Here is a 24,030-nt window from a genome sequence, read left to right as displayed (position 1 = left end):
CCTCTTTCGGCTTCTCCCATCAAGTCGCATGGTAAACTTGGCAATGTTTTACGCCGGATGCCCTTCCTGACGCAACCTTCTCAAACCGGGCTTGGGACCGGCACAGAGGTAGAGAAGGGAACAGGGAGCAGCCCGGAGTCGAACCCTGGTTTCACGGTTGGAAGGCGCCGCAAACCAGCACGAGCTAAACCGGCTCCCTACTTTGAAATATACAGTATGTTTCAGAAAATTTAAAATTCATACTCCTTTAAAAATTCAAATATGTAGTCTGTTACACTAGCTGTGTTTCCATTGACTATGAAAATGCACAAATTGGATTTGCGATGATAGATTTGCTTAATGGAAACACAACAATTTCGGGGGGAAAAAAACTTTCATTTATTGAAAAAAAGTTTTGCGCTTGGAAAAGGAGGTTTTTGAGGCGTTTCAGAATTTCGCAAAATTGCAATGGAAACACTTTTTTTAAATATTAAATGAGTCATGTGACCAACAACCGGATGGCAATGCGCTTCTTGGTAGGAACTGGCGGCCTTGGGCAATGCACAGCGGGCGCCACATTAGATCCACAGCATCATGGAACAATGGAAACAGTCTTGTTGTTTTTTGTCATTTCTAGAATTTTGATAAAGTTGTGCACACACGTTAGGTGAGTTGGGATGTTTGGTATCGTTTGTCAGACACGGCCCTAATTAGAATAGACGGTTCGTGATGTTCAGCCTCAAAGTCTGTTCCGATAAAGGACGGCGTGGATCTAGCATCCGAAGCTCAGCCTTCACTCGCCGGCTTGGACTCATTTCCTCAGGAGGAAGGTGTTCGGCTGAGATTGCAGCCGCTTTCTTAAAAAAACTCCCCAGTGGAAGTGTAATGTTCTGCTGCTGTGTTTACAGAGCGATATGAGTCCAGTTTCTCACTGCCGGGCGTCTGTAATGATGTAATTACACTTCAGAGCTCTGCTGCCACCGACTTATTCCCACCGAAGTTTTACACTTGTTCAGGCTGTTGTTTCAGGGAAGGTCAGGGGACGGTAAACAGAGGCCCTGGGTGGTCCCCCTTTCTCCAGACAGAGTCCCTGGACTCACTGTAAAGTTGGCTGACAGAAGGAGAGCTCTTTCTTTTCATCCACGCCGTCCATAGAGCTGCCCTTCAACATATTGAAGGAGCTTTTCAGGAATCCGCCATCATGCATCCCTTTTTTGTCCTCTTTATTTACATTTGAGTGTCTCCCTCTTTTCTCACTGCATCTGTCTGTGCTGCTAAAAAGTGCTTTTGCATTCCCCCTTTTGGGTTTTCTCGTCCACTCCTCTTCATCGCTGAAGGCCCGCTTCCTCTCTCACACCACTTTACTCAAACCGTTTTTCTCTTTTGAAACATTTCAGTCTTTTAAAAGTTAGTTTTTGTACTCACAACCATTAAAATGCTATTTTTCTCTTTTACAGTCATCTGTCTTTCCCTGTGTGGCTCTCCTCTTCATTAGTTGTTTTCCCTCCAGAAGTCAGGTATTGATTTCCTTGTGATTTTACGGATGATTTGTCTTCTCGCTGTGTATTTATCATCTCGCTCCATCGCTCCCGCCGCGCTCTGCCACGGAGCCTCGCCGCCTCCCCTGCATTTGGATTTCCCACCTCATCTGAGCATCTTATTACATCCTGTGCCTCTCCTCTCTCGCCGTGCCCTTTCTGTTTGTTTCGTGTCTATTTCTATCGTTCTCGGCCCGACTTGCCCAATTGGCTTCATTCGGCATCCATCTTTCCTTTAAGCCTCTTTGTTGGCCTCCCAGGTTTTCATGTGTTCGGTTTAATTCGCTTCCCTTTGATTAAAAATGTTCCACCTTCACATCTGATCTCTGAAGATCCTGCAGACTTTCTAGACGACCAAACTGAGGAGACAAAGTGAGGAGATGTCTGCTGTTGTGATTCTAAAACAAGTCCACGGCCCCACAGGGATCGAACACTCGAGTCCCCTGCGACGTCTCAGAAGCCACTTTTTGTGTCACAGTCTTGTGGAAATGATGTATTGCACTCTAAAATTTCCATTTCCCCCAGGAGAGGTACCCGTAATTACAGGTCAGCAAAAGTTGCATGTTGGCTAATTACTGGTGCAAAGGTCTCTCTGCATCATTTACCAGTAAAACATATTTATTGCTGCCTTATGTTTTGTGCCTCTTTGCCTAAATTGTCATATTTTGCATTGAGGAAGTCTGTTTTAAGCCTTTTCCGTCTCTTTTTGCACACCTCCTCACTCTTCTTTCATTCCACTCTCGTTATCCAACAATGCGTTTGCGTTTCCTTCAGTCCTCCTCCTCCTCCTCATCCGCCTTCTTCACAGCAGCCGTTTGTCTCCCAGCCTGGCCTGCCATGCTGGTACTCAGTGAACTGGGATTGTGTTTGCGCGTCTGTTCTCATTCTGGACCCTTTCATTGTGTAGATCATCAGCATTTGTCATTCCTTTCAGCGTCAGGACCACAATATCACTTTATAGTGCATAAAAATGGATGCAAAATTTTAAATTAAAAAACAGCAACCAATGACAAAACTTCCTTTTTCTTCACCAAAAACAAGCTCTGGTTAAACCTCAGATATATCACAGAACTCCCAGACACACTTGGAGTCTATGAAGACTTGGATTCTACACAAACATGTGAGGGGTTGGGGGGGGTCAAGGCGGCGTGGAAAAATCCTGGTTAGAGGGGAAAGTTCAAACTCTAATTCGTGCAATGTAACCCTGTGAAGTACCACATCAGTGTTTTGGGGAACTAAACCCCTTTGATAACAGCTGTAATATCAATGACCATGCATCGTGAGATTCTGTAAGGTTAACAATGTTAGTTCAAAGTGTAAAAATATTCACAGGAAAAAAGTTCAATATTTACCAACATCCACACCTTTTTTAACGTGAGGTAACTGGATTATAAAGAACTCCTGATCAACTCATTTTGCACCATTTCAATGCAGCAAATCCCCTTTTTGAGCTTTTAAATGTATTTTAAATGTAATATAATGTCAATTCCTCACTAAAAACCAACCCAAAGTGGTATTTTGATCCATTCACGCATTTCTGAGTGTTTCTCTAAAAACCTGCTCTCTGAACATCTGCCCCTCCCAATTCAGGAAAACGTGTAGGTCCTCACATTGTGATGTCACAAAGTGAGGAACCGCCCCTTCCAGGAAGAGTCTGTAGTGCCAGCTCCGCCCCCAGGCTAACACACACGCCCACTTTCTCAGTGGAGCTAGTGGTGATTGGCTGAGCCCTTTCATTTTATATTAACTATACGCACATCCATCTTTGTAAAAGTACAGATGTTGTTGGTTTTCGTGGGTAAAACTCAAGGATGATGTCATGAAATGGGCGTCACCCACAAGAAGCGAAAGGCGGGGCCTCAGAGATGGAGGCGTCTTACTTCCGGGTGGAAAATGAGCTGCCAAAATAACGTTTCATCCCAAAACTTTTTAGTGTAGCAAAGGTAAAATATGTTGTCAAATAAATATACTGTATGTATGTATGTGAAAATAACCCATTAAAAATGAATGACAATTGATGAGTTATTCTCAGTATAACGTTTAGAAAATTAGCCAAATGTTTGCCGCCAAAAGTGTTCTTGAGACCCCACCCAAGCATAACATTGTGAAATGTTTGTTAGTTCATTTTAGTATTTTTCTATTGAACTCTTTGTATTCGTGATCCTTTTGATTTCATGTTTTACTTCGAAGCCCATCGAGACGACTGTTGTTGTGATTTTGGGCTGTACAAATAAAATTGAATTGAATTGAATTGAAATGGCAGGAAATGCCCTTTTACTGCCCCTAGTGGAATGATGATGAACTACAGGGCAGAAAACATGGACCACGTTCCATGAAACGGATTTTTAGGAAAAGTTTGAGTTGGGGGTCTCAGAAATACATGGATCACATGAGTATTTGTAGCTAGTCAACACTTTCAGGAACATCCTGGAGAACCAGATCCAGATGATTGAAAGAAGTTAATGCTTTGTGTGGATCTTTAATGTCAACATCCAAAGCCTCCAAACGTTTTCACTTAATGCCTGCAGCATTAAAGAAAGACTGACAGCTCTGTCATTGATGGTCTGGCTTGAAAAAGAATTGGACTTTCTTTGACTGGTGTCCACAGAATCCCAGGCTGCACTGAAGAGCTTTGCCCCGCTGACCTCCAGCCTCTTCACATTCTTGCAAATGAAGCACTTTTGGTTTACCTCTGACACAGGCTGCTTGTTCTATAGCTGAAGGATTGTTCACTGATGGCCTTGACTATTGTGTAGAATCTCTCCACCTTTAGCTTTGAATGGAAAATGTTGACTTCTTTTTTTGCAAACTGAAGAAAACTCGTCCTCAGCCAAATTGCAACGAAGAAAAAAGGATCCTATCTTTGCTGTGTGGTTCTCCTTTTACCCACAGAGAAGGTAGACCTGAGCAGAGCTGATTTCAGGAAGCACTCCAGAGAAAAGGCTCTTGGACTCGGGAGGAACTCCTCCGTTGACTAACAATGGTGCAGAAAAACCAAAGGCGCTATTGAGATGCACGCTGGATTGAGTGCTGTTGGGCTGATTCAAACCAACAGAGACCACTTATGTAAATGGGTGGTGAAGCATTGTTTTAGGAGGGAAATTCAATGACAGTCTGTCATTAAAGCTCTCATTTGTATTCATGGAAAAGAGGCCAAACACTTCTGTCTATAGCGTTTGTCCTGCAGGAGTGTGCGACGGTGTGCAGATCCGCCTTCCTGCCCGCCGAGGCAAACGCCTGTAAATGAAATTCAGTCTGGAACTTAGTCAAGAAACAGGACGGAACTTTCCAGAAACAAACTTGGTTTTTGCTTCGCTTTTCATCACGTTTGCTGCATAAACATTTGGTTCAAGTGTCAAAACTAAAAAGGTAGTTGCGTTGCCATGACAACATCAAACAGCTGTTCTCCTAACTTTCCTGCATGTCAATCCTCAGTTCCAACTGTACGTACAGGTGGAGACAGGTGGAAAATGGTCAAACCCACACAGTGTCAAGGTCGTAGACCGCTCTGTGAACCTGAAAATACTTGTTTTTTCTACATTCATGCTGTGTACGACAGGTCATGGTTAACACTTAACCCTTGTGTTATCTTAGATGACCCCCCCCCCCTTCCATTGAGGTGTTCCCCCTACCATGACAAAGGTGGATAAAGGTGGAAAGATTTCATGTAATCCATGGACACCAGTGAAGATCACAAATCATTGAAGAAAAGAGGTTCAGAGCACTGTCTAGTGGGTCTAGATGACCCCACTCCCAACGTTAAAGGGCCTAGGATAGAACAAGGGTTACACAACATATATGGGGAAAAAGGTGAGACGCAGGCGTATCGTAAATCCTCTGGACTGTACAAGGGTCCTGTTAGTGCTGTTGGCGTGACACGTGTGCGCTCTGTTCTGCAGCCTGACTGGTGGAAAATAGAAAATAAGTATAGTTTGTGTGGACGTCCTACAGACTCCTACTGATCACGTGCACAACCCCATGTGTGCAGCATTTGTGCGGTCAGTAAGAGGCGGGTACTCGCACCTTACTAACTGTGGCGTACGGACGGCGTGTGATGGCATCGTCATAAATGCATCGTCATAACTTCTATTGGACTCACATATCTTTCAGAATTTACCACACGCATGACTGTGGTACGATCCATTTTCATGACGTCCCTGGAGGCGGTCGCACGAGCCTCAGGCCAACTGTAAGACACGCCTGCAGTCGCTCCTCTACGCCCCCCCCCCCACGGACAACCCAAAAACCTGCAGCAACTGTGCAAGTCAACCCCCCCAAACAGACACATGTGACCAAAGGCATTTCCAGCAAATGGGGTTCACACTGGACACGCAGGGAGGGGCTTCTTTTCTTTTGCTCCTGTTGACTAGCGCATGTCTGCCACCTACAGCTGGAAGAGGCTCAGTATGAAATGATGGGTGGTGAATCCTGCTCCAGGCGTTTCCTTCCACTGGACGCCATCCGTACCTCACTGCCAAATCGGAGTCCCTGATTGGTCAGAGTTCAGCTGGTTGAACTTTCAACGTGCGTTGAATGGCTGTAGATGTTTCTCACAGAGCCCAAACATGGTCGGGCATGGAGACACGTGAATGCAAACGTCTTAAAGCCTGAAACGCACATTTACCCGTTTACATGGACTTCTCACTGAAAGCGGTCGCTCACAGAGGCCGTTGTTCACGTAGCTTCAGGCCGTCTTTCTGTGAGCGTTGTCCTTGTAAACTGAAGCCGATCGTTTCTGTGAGTGGATCCGTGGGCCTGCAAACCCACAGTAGGGAAAATCCTGCATCTCATCAACAGTTTTGTTCTGCTTCATGTTTGATTCAAACCAAACAGCTTCTGGTTTTGTTCCTGACGGATGAAAAGCCCTTCCTCTGACTTCTGAATGTAAATGACGGCTACATTAGCCGTCGTCCTCCTCTCCTCCTGAGCCACAGAAAACAATTGTATTCTGCAAAAACCAGGACGAGCACTTCTCATGAATACAAAACACGTTCTCGTGAACGACCTGCCTGACACGGAGCGGCCGACAATTACGACGGACGGACGCCTTTCTGTATTTGCACTGTTCCATCTGAAATGGGCTTGGACAGAATTTTTTAAAAATGCAGATTGATTTTGGTCCGATGCCTCCCCCAGGCTGAACACAGAATGTGTCTCACACCAAGTGTTCCCTCCAGTCTGGGACGTTTGCGTTGAATAGAAAACAGCCAAAATGGTGTGTGTGGGTGTGCGTCCAACCAAAGAGACTAGATAATAAAGAGATTTAACATGTGTGGGCGTTTACGGGGAATTACACAACCAGGCGTCCAGCAGCATCAGGACCAAAGGTTAGCGAGGGATGGATGGAGGTTCTGAAGACGTTGAGCTGTTCTTCTGTGAGCAGCAGATGAGTGGGAAAAGCTGACAAACCATTGATTAATTCATCACCTCAGTTCTCCACTACTTCATTCATTTTTTTCATGGTCACAGAGATTAAAACCCTCGAAGATTTGTGACTTTTTTCACTCCTTGACCCTTTTTTAAGCTGTAATAGTGTGAATACACTGCAAAAAAAGATCTGTTGGATTGACATTTAAAAAATCCCGTTCTGCTATTTATTTGCAATTAACAGAATGTTTCATTTTAAGGTTATAAATATTTTTAACCAAATTTGAATTGAATAAAAAAATTGAAATTGCAGATCAAATAGCAATTGCACATTTTTCATTAAAAAGACGCTGTTATTTAGTCGAGCCTCATGCAGTGATGACCAAACAATAAATATGACACTTAACACAAATCAAATTTTAGGTAGAACTTTTTTTATTATTTAAACTTGAAAATATGTTGGTAGCGATGCCAAAGGTACAAATCACAGTGGAAGAGGGGGTTGCCATGTTTCATTAAACAGAACATAAGCGGGTCAAAGTGGGCTGCTGGTTCCACTCTGATCTGAAAGGCCTGAACCATTTCAGTTATAACTTTGCTCCTCCAACTCCAGGATTATTTTCCGGATTGCCTAAAAGGTATTTGAGATGAAGACGGCAATCTAGATTTAGGTTGTCTATGTGGACAAACAGCGAGGCAACTGGAAACCACAACCTGCCCGTCAACATTTTCATCATTTAAACTTAGAAAATGAGACTGCTGTGTTTTTCTTCCCCCTTTCTGGATGCCCCCCCCCCCCCCCCCCCCCATCTATCTCATTTAACCACCAGAACATTCCAATCTTTGATTGGACTGGCGCTTTCTACTTTGGAGCTCTCCAACTTTTTTTAATCGTCCAACAAAACACTTTTTTCATTAGAAATGAGCCTTAAAATCCCTGAAATATGTGGATTTCATTCTCACAATGTAAGTTCAGTTAGAAAAACTGTTAAACTCTGCAGACAAAGTTCCTTTGATTCTTTAAACCTCTTACACTTTCACACAATCGCAGTTTAAATGTTATTAACATTTCAGATCACGTCTGGATTTCTGATGGAAGTCAATGGAGCGGCGTGTTCAGGAGCTTAAGTGGTGACATCATTGCTCGGACAGCGTTGAGAACATTTTTGGAAACTATTTTTTTTTTCCCGAGAAACTGCCTTAAGTTCTTCCAAAAACCAACAGTGGTTGAGTGTTTTCCACAAGGGGCTTGAACTTGTGACTACATTCATCTTAAAGCAGTCACACCTGCTTTTATCAGGTGATCCAGGTCATCCAGGTGTGTTTACTTATGTTTTCACTTTTCTAAACATGCACCAAATCCTGCTGGAAAAAGTTCATCCTTTTTTTTTTACACCTGTTTGGTGGACACTTGGTTGCTGGAGCCTATCCAGGTGCTGTTTGGGTGAAGGTGGGCTGAACCCTAAATGGGTTACCAGTCCCTCATATTCACACCTGAGGGACTATTTAGGCGCCAAATAATCCACAAAGCTTATTTTAGGACACGCATGCATGAGGAGAGCATGCAAACCTCACACAGAAAGAACCCCGCTGGGATTTGAACCACGACCTTCTCACTGGGAGGTCAAAGTGCAAACCACTGTGCAGCCGGTCATCATGGCACAACCAAAACCAACCAACAGCCGGTGCATCTTTTCTGTTAGGAAATATGAATGAAACCCGCCTTGAGATGCGTAGATGAGCAAAACCTGATGTAAAAACAGAAAAAAGAGATTTTGGATGCTGATCTTTTACTTTTCAACACAACTATTTAGCCTTTTTTACTTTTAAACCCAAAGAAAACCTCAAAATAAATGTATAGAAGAAACTATATTTGGAGTTACTTAGTGATGGTTTCAGTTGCAGCTACTAAAGCAAACTTTATTAGGAATTTGATTTCTCATCCAAAATAAAGTGAAGAAAACTATAAAAGCTGCAGCTGTTGACGGGAAAAGAGAACGTTTTTATCTTTATCTGTATTTAAGAAAAGAATATAAATATTTTGATTTAAAAAAGGAAAAAGCTCCATATTTTGCCTTTGTTCCTAATGTTTAGCTTATAAAATAACACATTCTTCTCCAGGATTAACACAGAATCCCTTTTTCATGTGTTTGTGGTAAACTTTATTTTTCATGTAGTGACGTCACAGCCTTGTGTTCCGGATCGGAACCTCCTGGAATCGATCATCATTCCGTCGGGTTCGGGTCGTTTCACCAAACGCACTTCACCTGGAAAGTGCGCTTTTCTCGGACAGCCCTCTGATTGGTCGCACGCTGTGCTGTGACGGAGGGGGGCGTGGCTCCGTGCTTCACACAAAAGCAGCGTCCGCGGCACGGAGCCCCTCATTCGGTTCGGATCCGCGCTTCGCTGCGTCTCTGAACAGTTTTTGACTTTTGCCAGATTTCTCCTGTTTTTGGTTCCTTTGGAGCGCGCGGCCTGCACGTGCACGCGCATGGGCTTCCGAGCAACGTTCCCCTGACTGCGTCTCCGTTCGTCTCCAGCATGGATTTGGCGTGGATTGCGGGGTTCGTGGTGAGCGCATGCGCCTGGTGCGCCTCGGCGGAGCGGCACAGCGTCTACTGGAACAGCAGCAACACCAAGTAAAGAGCTTATTGTTTTTTAGTCAGTGCGTGCGCAGACATGTAAACGCAGGAAAATAACCGTAAAAGGGTCGATTCCCGCGCCGAAATGTTCTGATCACATTTAGCATTGATTTGGAGCTCAGGCTCATTTAATGCAGTTCTGCATGGAATCAAACGCTGTTGTTGACAGGCTGATGCGGGACAGGCTACCCCGCACCACCTCCATTCTGCCTCGCACTTCTGCCCCGCACAGCCTCCATTCTGCCCCGCACTTCTGCCCCCGTCTCTGCAGCTGTTTACCTGCTTTTATTGCCCAACATGTTTAGTTTTAATGCGTTTCGCAATAATCTGTGTTGTTCCTGCTCTGCGGGATTAGTTCCATCAGGTTATGTCACCTATTAATCCGTGCACGCGGACAGCTGGCTCCTAACTCTGCTGGGGGGAAGTGGGTCTTATTTTGAAAGTCCTGCATCCTGTGCGTGAAGAGCGTCTCCCACCAGGTGATAAAGTTTGCAGCAGCAGCAGTTTTCCCGTCATGACTTGACATCCTGCCGTTGAGGGACTACAAAGGGTTTCCTCTTGCGCGTGCGTGCGTGGATTTTCAAGGAGGTGTGGAAATATCTGTGGCGCTGTCCCCCCCGTCTGACAGATCCAACCTGCGGCTGCAGCGGGAAAATCATCAGATATGAAGAGGGTGGGCTCCAGCAGGAGACCCGAGGGTCTTCATGTTTCAGGTGGTGGAGGAGCAGTGATGGAGGACGGAGGAGGAAACCTGAAGCCAGCAGGTCACGCTGCGTGGGAGACGGATGGATGGCTCGGGGAGGAGAAATTGGAGCTGAAATTGTTGGGGTTAGGGGCCATTCTGCAGAAGTGGGGGGTCAATTAAAGTGATGGTTGATGATGGGTGGGGGTATGAGAGGGGTCAGGTTTGCACATCACCAGCAGACCTGTTGGTGGAGCTGCACGGAAACACACATGGACCGGCGAGCACAGAGCGCCTGCTGGCAGACCATCAGTCAGACGCCGCCGCGGTCAATCAGGCAGAGAACGCCAAACGCCCTCCTACCACCTTAAAGACCCACCCGATGGGAAAAACAGGCGCTTTGGGGGATTTAAACAGGTTCTTGTTGCATTTTTCAGGTGCAAATGGAGGGAAATGAGATTAAAACTACATTTCTGAGTTTTACTCAGTCAGAAAATCATCGTATTTGTGACATAGAGGGTACGTTGGGCGGGGCCACAAGCTCCCTGCTCCGCCCCTTTCTGTTCATCCGTGATGGTCTTTGTTTTCCTGGTCTGGGCTGGACGTCTGGGTAGCTACGATGTTGCTGCTGTTTTTGTTGCACCGCTAATATTAGGTTGGGGCTGTAAGCTAGCAGGTCATTGTGAACAGATGGATGATGGGAAATGGGGGTAGGCTCACTCTGTGTGGGATGTACATTTCTGATGAACCCGTGCCGCTCTGCAGAAACAGGTTTTCAGACGTCATCATTGCTAACAGACCACTGGGACCGCTACAGGTCACATGATCGCAGCGGGACTTAAACTCTGTTTTCTCTGAAAAAGTCCCGGATGGAGTTTGTGTTCAGTCTGGAGGCTGATAATCTCCATCATCACTTCCTGTTTTATTCTTAATCCCATAGTTACAAAAAAGCCTCGTTCAGAATGTTTTCGTCTTTCCCTCCTCCCCTTTTGACCGTTAGCGTGCTGACATCCATCTTTTCCCGTGTGGCGGGCGCTTTTCCTCGTCCGTTGATCAGTTGGACGCCGGATTGATGGCCGTGCTGCGCGTGGCTCAGACTGCGCAGTCAGCCTGCGCAGTCCTGCTGATGGGGGTGGATGCGGTTTCCTCGTGCGCCCCGGGGGCCTCAGACGGCTTGAACTTCTGTGTTTTTTCAGTGCCGGTGAAATCTGTTTCAGATTGTGTTTGGCGCGCTCGGATGTTTCGCCACTTTTCAGCTTTTGTTTCTGATTAGCAACCGCTTCATCATCGGTTCCCAGAAAGAGGCGCTCCGGCTCTGGATCGGCTCGGTTGGTGTTTGGTAAAGGGAGTGTTTCTGGATTACTCAGTCTGACTCACATGCTCGCGTACACAATAACCACACACACACACACGTATTTGCCACATGGCTGTGACGGCCCGCGTCCCCCCCACAGCCCCCCTGGATTCTCCAAACTGCACTAAAACGCTCATTTACTGATGTTTTTTCTTTCCCTCCTGCTGACAGAGAGGGAGTAGGCCTTCACCTCCTCCCTCCTCCTCCTCCCATACTCCCTTTCTGCTTTGTACCTGTCTCCCCCGCTCTCCGCCCCCACCTCTGGGTTTGGCCAGGTGCCCTCCCCAGCTCGGCTGTTAACTGTTTCATGGCTCCTCTCTGTGCTTTTCCAGTTTTGGCGTCTTTTGGAACTCGGAAACATCAAAGCTGTTTCATTTATTTTTGGTCTTTTACCCTGAACAGAGTGGAATCTGTGGAATTTTCCTCCCACATGAAGGACTTTTCTTGGTATTTATGCAGTCAATCTGGGTGTTTGTGATGTGTCCCATACAAATTGGGGGACCGGCCCCCCCGTGGGCGTCAGAAAAGGGGCAGTAACTGGTGTGACGGATGGGGGGTCAGAGTTGTGGAGGTGATGAAGTGGCTCAGCCTCTATCAGTCTGTCACTCATTCGATCTCCACGGTGGTCCCTGAATGCCGCCTGCCACTCAGACCCGCCCGCCCGCCGCAGCTCGGCCTCTGGGAAATTTTCACCGCCCCCCCGTCCTTCGCCCCTTCACTGGCTTTTATCTCAACTTTACAAGCTGTCCCCTTTCAGTCTATTATTTCCTCACCTCCAACTCCGGCCCTCGGAGGAAGGGGGGAGAAGGGAAGCATGCTAAGAGGTGTGGAATTTGGTTTATCGCTCTTGGCACCCGTGGCGATCCGTCACGAGGCACTTTGCCCTTTCCGCCAGCCTTTTCTGTCGGTTCCTTCTCCTGCCTGGTGGTGAAAAGCCCCTCCAGGCCTTGAGCCGCTCCACTTTCTCTTTTCTGCTGTCGAACTGGTCTTTCTGCCCCCCCATCAAGTCCTCCTCCAACGGCAGAAAGCTGCAGAGCCAATCTGAGGGATTAGCCCGCTGGAGGAGGGAGTTCTAGGGAAGACAAACCAGAAGCGGCGTCTGGGTGGACGCATCTGGTTGTGCGTGAGCGTACATGTTCAGACGCATAAACACCGAGGGGGGGCAGGCAGTCACACTGCTTGATGGAATCAGTGTAAAAGTGTTGAGGAGAAATAGGAAAGATTCCTACTTCCTTTATCCTTAATCCTGGTTTGAGGTTTTTCGTCTGGAATCGTCTGCCCCCCCCCCCCCCCCCCCCCCCCCGTTCTCTTAATCTGTTTTTGTAATCCTGCATGGAAATTCAATCTGGGGGAAAAATCTCATCGAGATTATCAGACAAACGGTAATCTCCTCCTATTGGCTGCCGTGCGTTGACTTTTCCTTTCTTGACAGAGAAGATTGAACAGATTGTCGTCCTGACGCGTCAGCGGACGACCGGTTTATCGACTGTGAATCGGGCCAAAGGTTTGAGCTCCCCGCAGGTGTTGCTGGCGGTGTTTGCAGCGTCTGCACGCCCTCTGCTCTGCTGTGCGTCTCCTGCAGAGCGCTGCACTTCCTGCCGGCGTCTTTTCCCGGGAAAACGGCACATCCTGTCTGCACAATAAACAATACGATTCTCACACACCAACACACGCGAGGCCGTGAAAGTCTGGACGCCAGCCGGCCAAACTTCCCATAATTCCATGAGAAACCTTCCAGCGGTGTAAAGCAGGCAGGTTAGCTGGGATTGTCTGCTTTTAGGCGTTCGGCCGTGGCGCCCTGACGTTCTGGAGGTGCTTTCATGCTGACAGACGAATGTCTTCCATGTCTTCATCTGGATTCACGTGTGATTCCCTGCCCGTCCTGGTGCCTCTTCCTTATCTGTGCTGCAGATTTCCTCGGCTGCTTCCTGTTCTGGTTCTGTATGCTGCTTGGCCAGAAGGAAAACTCCACAGCAACACGATTCCCAAAAGCTTCTGTTGTGCTGTTTGTCGGCACCTGATGACGCTGAACCATCGGTAGAGCCGAAACGCGTAAAATGTGGGTTTTATCTGCAGATATGGATTCTTTTCTTCATTTGTGGGAGGGCTAGACTTGTGGTCTACAAAAATATCAGTTGAAAAGCCGGTTCACCTGGAGGAGAACCGACAACCGCCTGAGCAACAGTTGATTCTATCCGAAAAGGTTTAAATGTTTGGATGAGGAGCAGATAAATCCCCGTTAAAGACACGACCCGCGAGAAGAAGAGGTTTGTTTTGGGAAAATCAATCCTGGAGTTTCCTGGTGAAGGCATTTGCCCCCCCCATGAGAAATGTCATGTCAGCGCTAACCTTTCTGCCCCCCTCCCATAAGGGATGAATGTTCATGGGGAGCACATGAGACAGTTGGAAAGAGCATTCGTGTTCGACTAAGCCTCCTCGCTGCAGGAGAATCAGCCCCATGGACTGGACCCAATCCGACGGGAACGGCGGTGGAGCGGCAGCCGAAAGCGTGAATGGCAGGGGGGGGGGGCTGATTGAGATGATTGACAAAAAGTCACATGGGGGGGAAAAGAAAACCGGAATATTGTGTGAAAAGGGAGCAGAAAGACCCCCCCCCCCCCGACGCGCCCGCATGGCTTCACGCCGGCTCCACAAACACGGGTCAGAAAGCTGCATTTTTGGAATGCCACCGGGACAGGCCGTGATTGGTTCAGTGGCTCGGGTGGGGGGGAGGGACAGAGCTGACATGAGGATCTGGTTTGCTTATTGAGTGATGAAAGACGGACAGGGGGGGGCCGACGCTGACGGATGAACGGATCGACACATGAAACGAGCAGAAGTTCAGGAAAACCCAGAACGGTGGATTGGGTGCAGACTTCCCAGAATTCACCTTCAAAGTTCAGACCTGTGGTGCGTCGGCGAGGAGAAGAGCGTGAACAAAGAGGGTTTGGGGGAAAAAGCCCCCCCCCCCTCTATCCGGGCCTTTGCTCTGGGCCTCAGTCTCTCTAAGCCCCTGTATTAGGCAGGGTTTGATGCTGGTCAAAGGACCCCCCCCCAGCCTCCGCTTCACCGCGTAATCCACGCTTGGGCCAAATGATTAGAGGGTCCCCCGCATTCCTGGTTTACCCATCCGTGATGTGGGCCGGTGGCCTTTTGGGCGGCGGGAGGAGAGTCTGTTTATGCTGCTACTGTTTCTGCAGGAGGCAGCATGAATGAATGACGGCGGCATCCACCGCCCGGCTCTGGAGGCTCTTTCCTCCGTGGGATTGTCCCTGTAAAACTCTCCGCTGCTGACTCGGCAAAGGTGCGACCTGTGATCCGCACGGCGGCCTCTGCGGCCTCGGAGGTCCAGCATTCCACAGCGCCATGGAGCACAGAAACCAGAGGGTGACGGACGGTTGAAAGGCGCAGATAGAGGCTGAGAGATTAAAGCAGAGAGATTAGACCTCTGCTCCTGGAAAGCCTCCAGTGAATCAGGAATTCCTCCTCAGGAGAGGAGGAAGAGGAGGCGTGTTTTCCACTCGCAGCCACAGCGGCTGGTTCTTCATCTTCCAGGTTATCAGGACTGAAACACACTCCCCAAATTCCTCAGAGCTCTGAAGACGCATCACACGTTTATCAGACATAAACATCAGGCTCAGGCAGACGCATGCGACGAGGAGATCCCAAAAGGTTTCCACGGTAACCGCAGTTCAAACACTTGGAAACCAGATTAAAGTCAAGGAGAGAAACTGTTTCTTTGGTTCTTTTATTCACTCGTTCATAAATTTACCTAGGCAGCGTTACGTTGGGATTTATAGTTACAGAACATATGGAACGGTCAAAAGCCTGTTTCCTTCTCAGGTACAAGGTGTCTCCATGGTAACGCCGCGGTGGACGCTTTAACACAATCCGGCTGCACAAACGCCACGCCCACTGGATCCATCGATAAGCAAAAGTGATAAGTGATCCGCCAAAGCTCAAAGTTATTCGATAAACGTATGCAAGGCCAGAAGCAAATAGCGTTTGTCAAAGCGTTTGTCAGAGCGTCTATCTGCTCCAAAGCTGCAGACGGAGGATTTTGAAAGTTAGCTCGTTTACATGCACACTGACTATCCCATCGTTATCTGGTTTCTTCGGTTAATGGATCCTTCCAGTGACTTGTAGGCAGGATAATCCAACATTCTCTATCCGATCACGCACTTATCCGATAACGAGATGACAGATTACCACGTTGATTTCTCCCTGAAAAGCTGATACTTCCCTGCATGTTTCCACTTTGTTCCTGAACATCTGAGCGTGCTTAACTGCTGACTGTATCAGCGAACTGGACTGAGTGGCCCCTCCCCCCTGGCGTTCCAAATGGCGTATACTTGTATACTTATGTGGAGCTTTTCTACCTACAAGGACAAACCGCTTTACAGTCACAGACCCATTCACCCAGTCACACACATTCACTCACACATTTTCACACCCATTCACACACTGGTGGCCATCACATCCTGCCAAACACAGGCGCCTGCCTACCACCAGAGGCAAGGTGGGGTTCAGTGTCTTGCCCAAGGACCCTTCGACTCATGGACGTGCAAGGCAGGAATTGAACCTGCAATATTACGTTCATGGGTCGACCGCCCTACCGCTGCACCAAGGCAGCCAAACAGGAAGCGGTTCCAAGAAGCTAAAATCCGACAGGCGTCCACTGAGAAACAAACAGCTGGTACTGAGTCGTTCTAATGGTCAGAGGAACCGTTCTGGATCTGGTACCTTTTTATTTTATATCTTCTTGAAAATCCTCCTTTTTTCCTCTAGTTCAAGGACCAATCAGATGCCTCATTGAAAGTAGGTGGAGCCTGCTGACCCCCATGCCCAACGCTCAAAACATGAGGAAATGAGGACTCGGATCCATTTGGACCAATGACATCTGGCTCCAATGTGGCGGCGTCTTCCATTTCTCTGTGGGTGGCGTCCAGTCGTCTGATACGGTCATTGGTGTTGGGCGTTCACGTGAGACTCCGGGGATCTATAACACATTTTTCCTTTACGGACAAACGGGGTAAAGTAGCAGTTTGGCGTGTGTTTCGTAGACGAATGGATCCGACATAATCAGAGCTGCGGCTCCACCTGTCAGCCATCCATGAGAACGGACAGGAAGTGAGAATGTGACGGACAGGAAGTGTGAAGGTGACGGACAGGAAGTGTGAAGGTGACGGACAGGAAGTGTGAAGGTGACGGACAGGAAGTGTGAACGTGACATCATTCTCCTCCAAAATCAATCAGCAAATGGTCAAACGTGAAGCTCTCTGATGGTGGATCTGGTTTCTGCAGGTTCCTGGTCTCGCTGAAGGATTTGAGTCCCTCGTAACTTTTGCTTTGCTGGACTCAAACGTTGGTCTTGAAGGACGTTGGTTGAATCCGTGAACCACGCTGACGATGCCGAGGTGTCGGAGGGGAAATGAAACGTTTTCCATAAATGAAAGTCCGTGTCCAGCCCTTCCCTGGGGTGCGTTCAGGGACCATCTCCCCGCCCCCCAGGCGCACTGTGAACGGAGACACTGTATGAGGCGGGGGCGGGGGGGCGGGGGGGGGGGGGCAGCCATTAAGCCACTGTAGCCGTCACACAGAAACACTTTCACAGAGGAACTTCAAAAACCAGGCCTTTGACCCCCCCGGCCCACTTCTATTCAAGCCCCCTGCTAAGACTCTGAGCCCTGAAGGCCTAAGAAGTGGGGGGGCCGGGGCATAATTACCCCCTCCAGGGCAACTTTAATACCCTCTTTTTGTGTTCTAATTGCACCCCCCTTCCACCATCTTTTGATGAACTCATGGGGACCGTATCACAGGTTGTAATCGGGGGTAAAGGACGGTTGGGGGGGGGGGGTTTGTTTGTGTGTGTTTTCAGTCATTACGGAGGAGGGGGGGGGGGGGGCAGCGGTGCCTGTTCAGTCGTGTTATGGACTCGGCTGGAATTGAAAGTCCGAACGCACCGATCCGGTAAACGAAGTGCGGTGGGAAAGCCGTGGGGCTACATGATCGCCCCTCCCCGGTCATCGCCACGGCGACGTGCCTGTTTTCTAACGACAACGCCGTCCTCAGCAGTGAGGGAATGCAGTCCGGCAGGGATGAGTGACCCCCCCTCACCCTTCCTAGAGAGGGGAGGGAGCCAAAAGGGGGGGGAGCAGGAGTCAGATCCTCTGAGTTTGGAGCCTCGGCGTCTGTCGTTGCCCCGGGAAGGGGGTATTAAGAGGTTCCCTGGCAACAAACATCACTAACTAATGAGCGTCTGGTGGACCTTTTGATGGTTAGTCACACATATGGACCCTGTCACCCCCCCCCCCCCCCCCCCCCCCCACGCCACGCCCCTTGTAAGATTTTATGAGGAATTACCAAAGACAAACGGACTTCAGCTCGGGTCTGACGCCTGCAGGCTCTCCAGAATCACACGTCTCTGTAGATCAGAGCTGATCCCTGATATTTGTGTTCCTCCTCGAGCTGCTGAACGGCTCACAGACCCACATATGTGCAGCAACACAACATAACCCCACATCACAAACTTTTCTGCTGTGAAAACACTGGAGGACGTCAAATCTCAGGGATCCGCTTGGTGAGCCAGAACGGGAGGAGCTGTGCTCCGGGGGGGGGGGTTTGTGAGGGGGTGGGTGGTGGTAAATGGTAGGTAGCTTCGGCTTCGGGTTGTTGATGGACCGGAATTACAGTGGAGTGTGTGGAACTGTGTGTGTGTGTGTGTGTGTGTGTGTGTGTGTGTTAGCAGTTGCCGGCTGCAGCCGGTGATGGATGGCTTCAGCCGGGTCCCCCCCCCCCCCCACAGCGCTCCTCCATTCGGGAGGAGGACAGAGCTGGAATATCTTTACTCACCTGGACAGGGGGGGGGGATAGGCGGAGCTCCTTTTGTCTCGCATGTTAATGCACAGAGGTGTGGAGCGGACGGCGCTCTGAAGGGGAGACTTTAAAGACCATCGTAAAAAGGGGGAGGGGTGGGTGGTGGGGGGTGACTGTCTCTGTCTGTAAGGAGCGGGACGGTTGCAGGCTGAACGTCGGCATCCATCCTGCTCGGCTGCATTTTCCTCCTGCGTCTGCCTCGTCTGCGGACGAGCAGCTCGCAGACGGCGATTCTCACTCGTCTGCCGTCTGCACAGGCTAAGCGGCTGCTAACAGTTCTCTGTAAACACGGCTGAGCTCCTGGGGGGCGTGGGGTCGATGCTCAGGGCTACGTTCATTCATGTGCATGCGCCCCTTTCCCCGTCACTCTTTGGTGTTTTCCTGTTTCCTTCAGCTTCGGCTCGTCTCGTCCATCCTTTGTCCTGCGCTCCGTCTCCCTCTGATTTCCCTGCTGAACAGCAGATCAATAAATAATCAGCGGCTCTCAGGTTTATATTTATCGCCGCTCCGATGCTGGCCGTGATCCGTCTCCCGCCGCCCGCCTGTAACCTCCCTGTCCCGTTTCCTCCCTCAGGTTTCACCTGGACGACTACGCCGTGGAGGTGAAGCTCAACGACTACCTGGACATCGTCTGCCCCCACTACCCCCAGGGCGAGGTGCCCCTGCTGGACGCCGAGCGCTACGTGCTCTACATGGTGGAGCGCCAGGACTACGAAACCTGCAAGCCCCAGTCGTACGACCAAATGCGCTGGGAGTGCAGCCACCCGTTCTCCCCCCACGCCCCGGAGAAGTTCTCCGAGAAGTTCCAGCGTTTTACTCCGTTCACGCTGGGAAAGGAGTTTCGTCAGGGAGAGAGCTACTATTACATCTGTAAGTGTCTGCATGTTTGCTTTCTCCTTTATTCAAACTCATCTTAAGTTAGACACAAAAACACTGCAGTTTCTCCTCAAATCTCAGTCTTGTGTTTAATCTACAAACACAAGGATGGGACAGGAATTTAAGGAATGATCAAAATTCCGAGTGATGAATCGTAGCTTTGATGCACTCAGAGGGGAGGGGGAGACTCCCACAGAAAACTCCTTCATTCAGTCCTGAGGTCGAGTGAGGAAATCCCATCACGCCCTGATGACTGGGTTTCGGTTGAGAAACACTAAAAATAAGGTTGTGTGCTTTTTAGTGAGACTGCAGTACAAAAAAAGATGTTCTAAAATGATCTGGACGTTCAGATCATTTAAGACTTTTTAGGATCATCGAGACTTTTAGGGAAAAGCTTTTTAAAAGAAGAAACTTGCTCAGAATTTGAACAAAATGTGTCTTTAAAGTCCCACTCTGCTCATCGTTGGATCTGTTTTAAAACGTTTCCGGTGATTCTTTTAGATTATGATGAAGCCGTTTATAGCTAAAATCCTGAAACCTGTGTCGTTTTCTAGGACCTAGTTTCTGCAGAGCGGCAGGAGTTCATCAGAAATTCACCTCTGTGTTGTGGGCGGGGCCGCTGGGGCTCCTGCTAGCTTACAGCCCCTCACACCTTGATTCACAATCATTTGAAGAAATACACAGAAATAGAATTTTAAGCCAATTTGTTTTATTTCTATCCTCCATCATCACAAAAATGTCTTATGATCAGGTTAAAAACACCAAAAACACCATTTTTTATTGTCATGTAAATAATTAATTTTATTATTATGTCAACAAATAAAACACATTAAAAATGTATAAAAATCATCACAGCTCCCCTAAAAATGCTCATTTTCTGCTTCAAGAGTCCGGAGTGCAAAGCCGTACGATCGTCTTGATGTTGTCCTGCGATGTAGATTCTGAGCACAGGGAGCAGCTTTTTGGGGCGGAGCTTGTGTGTGTTGGGGGAGGGGGGGTCATGGTGTCAGCTTGGTTTGGACCATGTTTGCCCGGCTTTAACATCCACACCCGACCACGGCTGTAATTGGATAAACGGCGGGACGGGTTGGAGGCTCACAGATGGCTGCCTTGAGGCTTTGTCCTGGTGTCTTCCTCTTGCCAAGTGTGTGTGTGTGTGTGTGTGTGTGTGCGTGTGCTCGTGTGCGCGCACATGGGAAGTTGGATTAAGGCGAAGGATAAGTGCAAAACACTGAATGTTGATATCTCTACCCCCCCCCCCCCCCCCCCCCCCCCCCCCCCGCAGCAAAGCCTTTGCACCATCATGGCCAGGAGTGTCTCCGGCTCAGAGTGGACGTCATAGCAGCTGATGGTGAGGCCCCGCCCCCTTTTTTGGACTGAAATCTTCATCTTTTGTAGTCTGGCTGAAACCCAAAGTGATCCTATGTTTGTTTCCAGGTTCTCAAGAGGCCAGAGTGGGTAACGGACGGAGGGGCGGGGTTGTGGTTGGAGCAGGCGGCGGCGTTCACAACCCGTCCAACAGAATGCCTGCAGGTACGTCGGCCGAGCCTCCGTCCAACCGAGCTGTCAGTTACTTGGCGACGTGCTGGGTCAGGCTGTAAGCTAACACGCCGTTGTGTCTCCAGCAGACGACCCGGTGGTGGTTCTGCCAGACGTTCAGAAGAGCGTCCGGAGCGCTGCGGCTCCGTCGCTCTCCGCCCTCTCGCCGCTGCTCTCAGTGCTGCTTTTGCTGCTCTGAGGCGTTCCTGTTGGCGGACGGCTGCTTCTGTCACGGACTACAATGAAGAACGCCTGCGGGTTTGGAAACCAGCGGCCCACAAAGAGCGCGCCCGGTGCTGGCCACAGGGAGAGACGCTTTGAGCCGGGGAACGTCAGACAAAGTTCTGGTGCTTTGTCCCACTTTTTCATGAGGAGGGGGTCTTCTTTTGTGAGAGACAAAGCTCACTTTGAGTTAGTCTACAGGACCCCCCCCCCCCCCCCCCCCCCTCTGTAAATGTGTGGCAAACTTTAAAAAAAAAGAAAGATGTGAAGCAGCTGCAGAACAAACCTCAAACTGGACCAACGATGACATCTGCAGTCATGAGATGCATCCGTGACCCTTTGAGCCAAAGAGCAGACCCTCACACCCCCCACTGTTGTGCACTCCTTGTTGTGTTTTTGTCGTCGGTGTGACGACTTTCTCTACATGTAGCATCTACGACGCAGGAGCTCCTCTGGTTTTTATGCAGATTCTTTGCTCCTGAACAGAAACACTGCTAAGTTCACTGCAAAAACGTTCAGTCTCTCCAATTTTTAGTTAAATATAATGATTGAACTTGATGTTAATAGATCAGTTTTTATGAAAGAACAACCTGAAGATGTGAATGTTCATTTGATAAAGGAAATAAATCTGCCCAGAAAAAACATTTTAATAAATAAATAGTGGTGGCAGATTTGTTTTTTTGTATTTTAAGTTAAATTTTTTATTTCTTTAACCATTTTTATCTGTTAAATGGCACCAAATTGGTAAAATGAGCTAAATATTTGTGAAAATTGAACGTTTTTGCAGTGTTTGTTGGCGGATGAAGCACTGTCATCCCAAGCTGTGTCCATCATTTCTGTGTATATTCTGTGAAGATAATTTATGACATTTGCAGCTGAGAAGTGTCCACGAGCCTCTCCTCCCAAACGTTTCCTGGTGGCAGCGTGGGGGGCGGAGCCTGTGTCTGTGTGACTGTGACGTGGCGTGTCGGTGATGGTGGGGAGAGGTGGAAGTGCTGATTGAAGAGGTTTTTCTGCCAAACACTGGGATGTGTGTGAGAACACAGAGACCTTCACCGTTTCTCAAAGCTGCTCCTTGTTTTATACAAATGGACTTTTTATGGTTTTTTCAGTCAAAACATTGAGATGTTTGTGACGGTCACCAGTTTACAGCCGAGACACAGCATCAGACGTGGTCGCCAAGTTTGTTTTTCCACCGCACAGGAAGGAAGGATGAAGTACAGCGAGGGCGATGCTTTCACCCCCATTTCTGTCTTCTTACCTGGACTCTCGTTGCCTAATTTTGTACATTTGTAATTAGGAGAAATGTATATTATATGTATATGTGTACATATAAATATATATATTATATAAAAAAGACCAGTTTGATAAATGTGAAAAGTTTTCATGTGAAATAAAAAAACAAAGTATTTTTGGAAGACCAGTACTATTGTGTTTATTGTGCATTGTGTTGATGTGGGGTTGTCACGGCAACAGGAGAACTGCCTCCTCTTGGAAGTAAGAAACATCGAAGCTGTCAAAACAAGTTTGATTGTCTTCATGATCTGAGTTTGAAAGATGTCAGTCTTTAAATCAGAAATTCAGTCCTTTGGGTTAAAACATCTTTAGATAAATTTCTGTTCATTGTGAGGAGATGAAAGCTAAGTTTTTATTAGAATTTGATGTTATAAACAGGTTTAAAGAACCCATTTTAACCAAATCTGTGCCTCTTTTTATAAAGTTTGGACCCCCCGGTTTGAACATTTTCCTGTCCACAAAGTTGCACACATGCGAACTTTAGTTTAGCAGATGACTCCCAGGTGACTCCTGCAGGTGAGAGCTGCAGGTGACGCGGTCCTTGGCTCCTCCCCACGTGGCACGCCGTCTTCGTGTGGCGCTGCAATGAGGACCGAAGGGATTTGAGACTCTATAAAGTGCTCTGACCAGCCGAGGTCACATGTACACGATAAGGCAGGCCGGCGCATCAACGATAGATGAGGACATTTAAAGATACGTTAAGATTTAGCTCAAAAACCCACTTTGGTGATTTGATGCTAATAATAGAATTCACTTCTCATATATATTTTTTTACTGGTGTGACAGTTTTTGCTGTTGAATCTGTGTTATAATTTGTTTTTGTTTTTTTAATTCTTGTGTGTTAACATGTTTGCAGAGGTTTTTCACAAAGACTGAACTTTCAGCAGAAACCAAAAGCTCGTTGATGAAAATGATCAAATGTGCTGTCAGATTCAAACAAAGGCAACTATTTTCAGTTCTTCTCAGTCACAAAGGCAAAAACATCGATGCTTTGATGAAATCAACGGCGTTCCCGTGTTTCTGGAAAACCAGACAATAAGATTTGACTAACATCTGGAACAAATGTGCAGAAAAGTCTGTTTGTTGCAGAGAAACCATTTCTGTGGTTGTTTCTCTATGAAAAGGACACATTTACAAACAGTCAAACAATGACGTATGACTGGAAGATCACTATAATTATTTACAGATCTTTACAAACCAAACAGAGGCTCAGAAAAACCTCCTGTTCTCAGCATCACAACTGCATGAATGGAAAAAGCAGTTTTCTATGATCTTTTCATTATGCATTACAGGGGTTCTATTATATGTTATAGAAATATGCTTGATTCCTGCCCTCAGTAGCAGATAATGTGTGCCGAGGTCGCCAGTAGGCCTGTTTTTGACTTTAGTCTCTGTTTTCTTTCTGTTCTGGAGTGTTTGTGGAGCCATGACACCTGCAATGCAGACAAAAACACACCATTTATGACGTATCTAGTATGTTTTCATCTTCCCTTACTGAATAATAAAAACGCCTTTTTGCCTTGAGGACAGAGAGAGCGGACAGCCACAGATCCTTACAGGTCGTACTTTTCCACCCCTCCCCTTTTGAAAACTCTTTTCGTTTCCCAAACTGCACATTTCATTTTTGGACGTCCAACATCATCCGAATCTGTGAGACCG

At 47.9% G+C, this 24,030-nt stretch overlaps 1 protein-coding gene across 2 annotated transcripts; it reads left to right on the top strand.

Moving 5' to 3' along the window:
• Positions 1-9,233: 9,233 nt before the first annotated feature.
• Positions 9,234-22,493, top strand: efna1a (ephrin-A1a). Of its 2 annotated transcripts, none has more exons than XM_023959718.2 (5): positions 9,234-9,523; positions 19,013-19,308; positions 20,600-20,665; positions 20,752-20,847; positions 20,943-22,493. In XM_023959718.2, the coding sequence occupies exons 1-5, from the start codon at positions 9,426-9,428 to the stop codon at positions 21,050-21,052; spliced, it is 666 nt and encodes a 221-aa protein (XP_023815486.1). In that variant the 5' UTR covers positions 9,234-9,425; the 3' UTR covers positions 21,053-22,493. The 2 variants fall into 2 exon arrangements, with proteins under 2 accessions (XP_023815486.1, XP_023815485.1); XM_023959717.2 differs by having other exon boundaries at positions 20,940-22,493.
• The last annotated feature ends 1,537 nt before the right edge of the window (positions 22,494-24,030 follow it).

Source organism: Oryzias latipes, chromosome 11, assembly GCF_053564925.1.
Source record: "Oryzias latipes strain Hd-rR chromosome 11, Olatipes_Hd-rR_3.1".
Taxonomy (NCBI): Eukaryota; Metazoa; Chordata; class Actinopteri; order Beloniformes; family Adrianichthyidae; genus Oryzias; species Oryzias latipes.
Note: the sequence above shows the minus strand (reverse complement) of the source record. Positions and strands in the feature narration are given on the sequence as shown.